The sequence below is a fragment of the Filicampus tigris genome, chromosome 4 (genome assembly GCF_054856515.1).
Source record: "Filicampus tigris isolate MCC_2025a chromosome 4, RoL_Ftig_1.0, whole genome shotgun sequence".
Taxonomy (NCBI): domain Eukaryota; kingdom Metazoa; phylum Chordata; class Actinopteri; order Syngnathiformes; family Syngnathidae; genus Filicampus; species Filicampus tigris.
The window spans coordinates 19376502-19382672 of NC_141220.1; the positions used below are offsets into that span (position 1 = coordinate 19376502).

The 6171-nt window shown below is 39.3% G+C and overlaps 1 protein-coding gene across 4 annotated transcripts; it reads right to left on the bottom strand.

Moving 5' to 3' along the window:
* Positions 1-15: 15 nt before the first annotated feature.
* ubap1lb (ubiquitin associated protein 1-like b) lies at positions 16-5485 on the bottom strand. 4 transcript variants are annotated; one of them, XM_086027293.1, is made up of 7 exons: positions 5352-5485; positions 4579-4704; positions 3808-3906; positions 3010-3588; positions 1732-1890; positions 674-775; positions 16-581 (listed from the first exon to the last, which is right to left on the bottom strand). In XM_086027293.1, the coding sequence occupies exons 2-7, from the start codon at positions 4702-4704 to the stop codon at positions 447-449; spliced, it is 1200 nt and encodes a 399-aa protein (XP_085883419.1). In that variant the 5' UTR covers positions 5352-5485; the 3' UTR covers positions 16-446. The 4 variants fall into 4 exon arrangements, with proteins under 4 accessions (XP_085883419.1, XP_085883422.1, XP_085883420.1 ...); XM_086027296.1 differs by having other exon boundaries at positions 4538-4704; positions 5352-5382; XM_086027294.1 differs by lacking the exon at positions 3808-3906.
* Between the last annotated feature and the right edge of the window lie 686 nt (positions 5486-6171).

Below are 6171 nucleotides of genomic sequence, written 5' to 3' on the forward strand. Positions count from 1 at the left end.
TTCATGAAGTCTTGATTTTCATTCCAATGTTTTTTTTTATTTTTTATTATAGCATAGGAGATTTCAAATCTGATTGATAATCTCAGGTCAGAGGTGTTAAAATAAATTTTATGAGAGGTCACATCATACTTGACTGAAACAAACTTTACAGTAAATTTATACCGATAATCACATCATTGCATACCAATATAAGCTACAAATGGCTGAATATTTTTTAAATGAAAAGTCAAGGAAAGTTGTTCATAGTGTAACTATTGTAATTTTACATTAAAGAGTGATTTGGTTACCCCAAAAATTTCAACGTTACTAAATGTGAACACAATTTTAACATTTTGGTTCCAGACTTAAGATGTAGATGCACTTGCATTGCTTTTGTGGGATACATGAAATGATGTGGCTAGCAGGATCAAACCTTGAGTTTGACACCTGTGCTCCACATGTTCTGTTCAGGTCATGCGTGTCATTAGTTCTTCAAGAGCCCTTTCCCGATGATTCTCATGAACAAGCAGCACTTCTTTGATTGCGCTTTGCTGGAAGCCCATCTCGTTGAATTGAGTCAGGAGGCGCAGGAACTCGGCAGCCTGAAATCGGAATTTCGTTTTTGTGTCAACAGCTGGGACTGTTGGCTCATTCTCTTTTGTATTCACGGAAAGGCTCAACAAGAGGTAGGTACCTTGCTCTCACAGTTCTGGAACATCTCCAAGGCCTCCTCCACTTGAGCTTCATCGTAGCCCAACTCACACAGATGATTACAGGATGCCATGTATTTTAAGAGCTGTCAAAATACATGGTTTGTATTCAATTGAAGGCTGTAAATGGAGTAGACATAAGTCGGTCCAACTGATTTTTTTTTGGGGGGGGGGGGGGGGTCAATGCCAGTTCCGATATTTGCCCGGGGAAAAAACTTGATAGCCAATTAATTGGTCAATTATTTTAAAGAATATATAATGAATTCAAATGATTGTTTTTGGTCCCTTAACTCTTACAACAAAGAGTAATTAGGTTTTCTTTTTTTTCCTTTTTTATTCATTTTTTTTTAACAATTCTTTGTTCTTCAGTATTTGTTTTACTTTACAACAGAGAAGAATTTTCAAGTACAAAAAAGGGTTTTGTGAAAATATTGCAAAATAATGCTAATTATTTGTGAGGGAATGAGAGATTCCTCTTCCGGGTCATTAAAAATAGCCTTGGCTATCATCAACAGTATACCACTAATAGTGCACTTTACTGTATGCATGAATATAAACTGTATATATATTTACAGACATTGCATCTTAATGGGCACATGTGAGAATGGAGAAGGATGTAATTTACGCATAATAGCGTTCTGTCAGACATAGCCTACATGTCCTTTCCTTCCCATACCTACTGAAGAGCATCTACTATTTCATGAGGATGTAAGTTTATTTTTATCACTGTTTAATCAGCAAAATTCCAGCTAATTATGATTATTTTGAAATGGATGAATAATGTGTGGCCGATTAATCGGGTGAGTACAAAGATGCAGTCTTTCCATGTCAAAGTGCACAATGTATAAGCGGGGTTATATTTGTTTAGAATTGTTCATTGTTTCATTTAGAGGTTTTTTTTTGGCCAGTTAATTTAAAATTTGATTTTAATGCAGGTTTCTCAGTTTTTTAAAAAAAATACTTTTTTTAATTTTTTTTTTTAATATATGAAGTACATTAAACGATAAATCATGAGGAATAAGAATGGTGAAACAGATTGTACCTTGCCTGGACTGTTGTATCCAGTCTTCTGCAGAGCCAAGATAGCGGTACGTAACGGGTATCCTTTGTCAGTGACGGCCTCCAGCAGTTCCCTCTCCTCTTGGCTGAGAGCGGACAGCAGCTCTGTGGCTGAGTCAAGGAAGCCTCCGGTCCTGAAGGCCTGATGAGCATCCACATGAAGATGAACAATTACTCTTACAAGTAGGCACACTCTTACAAGAACCGCGAGTATGAGGGGTCCTCTGTACTTACCTTTGTACTGAAGTACAGTTGAGTCATATATAAGGTATGTATGGGATGTAGAAAAAAGTGGATAGCAATTTTGTTTTGTTAACTAAATGTTAACATTTAGTACATACCTTATCCCTTTACATGCGAAGTATGTCCTTGTCTGGGACATCTCTACAGTGTAAAAATCTCTCCAAATAGTCATTTATACTGATGCCAGCTGCGCCGTACACTTAAGCTACGACACGGAAGTGGAAGTCTTTCATTGTCCTCCAAAAATAACGTTGCGTTATTTTGCAATGATTATTTCTATTGTGAAATAATGCAATAAAAACTGAAAACGTATTGCGTTATAACGCAAATGTCGTGCAATAAAACGCAATATTATTGTCTTACACAAGAATATTGTGAAATTTTGCAATAATGGTTGCCTTATATTTCAAAGTATTGTATTATAACGTAATCTTAAATATTTCGTGATGTCCCCTGGAGGCCTGCGTACGATGGTGATTGTGTAAATGAAAGCTAAATGCTATCTTGGGTGACACTTAAACATCTGTAAACAATTTAATCCCGTCACGATACTCCCAGTCGGTAAGTGGATGTGAATAGGAAATTAGCCAGCTAATGAGCTTTAAATGTTTATAACAGGCCCCCTAGTTGAAACACGGCATTTTGATTAATTTTGCGTTTGTGGAATATATATTAAGCAACAAAATGTACTTGTTTTTAGCCATCTCCGGGGGCGGACATTTTGTCTTCTGTCGACTGAAAATGACATCACAACTGCTCACAACAACCAATCACGGCTGACCTGTTCTCTGAATCCGAGCCGTGATTGTTCGTTGTGAGCAGTTGTGATGTCATTTTCAGTTGACAGAAGACAAAATGGCCGCCCCCAGAAATGACTAAAAACGAGTGGATTAACACTTCCACAAACGCAATATTCATCAGAATGTCCTGTTTCAACTAGGGGGCTTGCATAGAACATATTCTTGATAAAAAATGTTGGCGTTGACTTCCCCATAGGAGGAGGGTTGAAGAAACCCACCTTTTGCCTGCGGTTTTTGATGACAGGGCCAGCGGAGGAGGGTCGTTGCTGCTGCATCCTTCCAGCAGGGGGCCTCGCTGAGGGATTGTTTTGGGTGTGCAATCTGCCCACAGCACTCTGCGCCCGTTGCCTCTTCTTGGTGCCGCTGCACTCAGGAGATGCCAAGGCACCTCTGTGGCTCTTCGGTGACAACTCGGCCCTGCGGCACAGAGCGGGAAGACCGAGGTGCATGTCTTTGACCCTGGAGAGGGCGGCGCTGCGGGGCCGCTCTCGAGCCGTGGTGGGCTCCTGAGAGCTGTCTTCAGGGGACGAGCCTTCGTTGTCCTCGCAGTAGCCGTCTTCTTCCGAGTCGGCTCTCCAGAAGCCGGACGCGCGATGGTGCGACCGGTGGACATCCGCGGAGTTCAAGCTGTGACTGCGGCGTCGAGGTTTGAAGAAGGCCCAATGGTCGCTGGGCCTGTGAGTGGCCCCGTAGCACTCATGAGGGCTGCTAAACATCAGCCAGTAGGGAGGACAGGATGGAGCCTGAGAGGCAGGCTGCTGGCCTGTTAAAATGAGCTTCTCCAGATTGAAGCCGTACTGGACAAGGAGAATGCACAGAGTTTTAAGAGTTAAACCAGTTCTCAGTCTTTTACCTTCAGTCCGAATCCCCCGCTTACTCATTTTTTTTCCACCCAAATTTTCTTCTATTACAGAAGTGGGCTGAGCAACTATTGCAGCGGTTGGCTGCTGTCCTGCATGTTTTAGATGTCTCCCTCCTCCAACACTACTGATTCAAATGATCCCGCTTCTGCATACCTTGCTGATGAGCAGATCGTTGGAATCAGGTGTGTTGAATGAGAGGAGACATCTAAAGCATGCAGGACAGCGGCTCTCGAGGACCGGAGTTGCCCACCTCTGTAAAAGGGAGTGTCAATCATTCACAGATGTTTGCTATTCACGCTTGAATAGCAAGAGCCCTCTCTACCTGCTATTTCGCACCCATAAATAATAAATAAATCTAGATACGTACATTAGCAAAGGCAGAAACATATGGTACAGTAGACACATAAAGTATATATATACTGTATGTATACTCTGGGTGTGCATCTCTCCTAAAAAAGATGACACGTATCTCTATACATGTGATGCAATACGATTCATGCTGGTTTATATTTTAACGTGGAAATATTTGGTTTGATTCAGTGGAATTACGATTCAATTAAATTCAACTTAGTAAGGATGAGTTAAAAACAAAACAAAAAAAAATATATATATATATATATATATATATATATATATATATATATATATATATATATATATATATATATATATAAACTAGAGAGGTTATTGGGAAAGTCACTGCAGATAGTTAAATCCAGAAAACGTATGTTATGTAACTCCTGTATAGTATAATAAAATCTCTTAATAAAAATATAAGAGTGCAATTTTAATTCAAGTGTTATGTTTGGTCAGTGACAATAAAATAACCCTCCAACAGAGTGTCAATCAAATGTGAGCATTATGGCGGTTATTGCGGGCGTACCTAAAGAAATGGCTCGGGTGTGTACGGGAGCGAGACTCGACCTGAGTTTCCTGCATTATCCGAGGACAGTCGGGCACAGAGATGTCAGGAGGCGTCATCAAGTACACATCCTGCCCCAGTGACCCCAGTGGAGTTCCAAACGGGACATCTTCCAGAGTGTTCATCATCTCCCAAAAAATAAAATAAATAACTGCATTGGTGGGAAAACACAAATATGGGGACATTCTTGTGTGTACAAGATTTGGGTTTCAATTTAGGGTTTTAAATTAGGGTTAGGGTTTCAAAGTAGGGTTTTAAATTGGGGTTATGATTTCAAATTGGGATTTTAAAATAGGGTTAGGATTTCAAATGAGTTGAATTTCAAACTAGGTCTTTTGTCACAAATGAGGGTTTTAAAATTGGGTTATGGTTTCAAATTAGGGTTTAAACTAGGGTTAGGGTATTCAAGTAGGGTTTTAAAGTAGGACTAGTGTTTCAAATTAGGTTTTTAAACTGGGTTTAGGGTTTTACAGTAGGGTATTAAACTATAGGGTTAAGGTTTCAAAGTAGGGTTTTAAACTAAGGTTAGATTTTCAAAGTAGGGTTTCAAACAAGGGTTAGGATTTCAAATTAGGGTTTTGAAATAGGGTTGGGGTTTCAATGTAGGGTTTTACACTAAGGTTGGGGCTTCAAATTAGGGTTGGGGTTTCAAAGTAGGGTTTCAAAACAAGGGTTAGGGCTTCCAATTAAGGTTTTAAAGTAGGGTAGGGTTTTCAAAGTAGGGTTTTCTAAACTCGGGTTAGGGTTCTTGTTGTCTTGTTTCCTCAGCACTTACTTCCGTGTTTGTCCTCAGACGGATGAAGATGAATGGGCGTCTGCGTGTGGGTGGATGAATGGCGAACACAGCCGTGGTCACATGGTTTAAAGCTCATTAAACCGCATAATCTCAGAACTTGTCTCCCAATAATATCACACATTTGTAAAACCAGGAAGATTGTTTAAAAAATTTTTATATCGTCGCTGTCCTGTGAAAACGCGTATGTCAAATTTTGATTTTTTTTTCACGTTAATGCGATGTCTGAAACACACGGACAGTGACGATACTACATTATTGTTTTCGTGGATGAGGTGCTCTATTATACATATTCAAAGCCATTTTTAAATGATACTTTTGTCATTTAAAATTTTAATGCAGACATGAAGGTGGATTAAGGTTACACTTGAGGAAGAAAAAAACAAGGACATCACTTTCCACAGATTAGCAGATTACATAAAGGTGTTAACACAAGTGGAACACAATCTTCCGTCTGCCTCATGCACACTTGATCTGAATCGTCAGAGCCTGCCTAACCACTGACCTATATTCACACAATAAATTCTAATATTGAATCAATCAAACCCTCTAAACCGTAATGCATGTGGCTGTTACATTTTATTTTATTTTATTTTTCTTGTCCAATCACATTTTAGTATGACGCCACGTCAATTTATTTCCCAAGGCTTTCGGAAGCAGTAACGCTGGGCCATGTAATTTGAATTATAGTACTTTTTTTTTTTTAATCAATTACATTTCAAAAGGGCCTCATTTGTCTTTTTATATTATTTGGCGTCGTAATGTGGCACAATTGCAACATGTTTTTGCATAGTAGGCTATC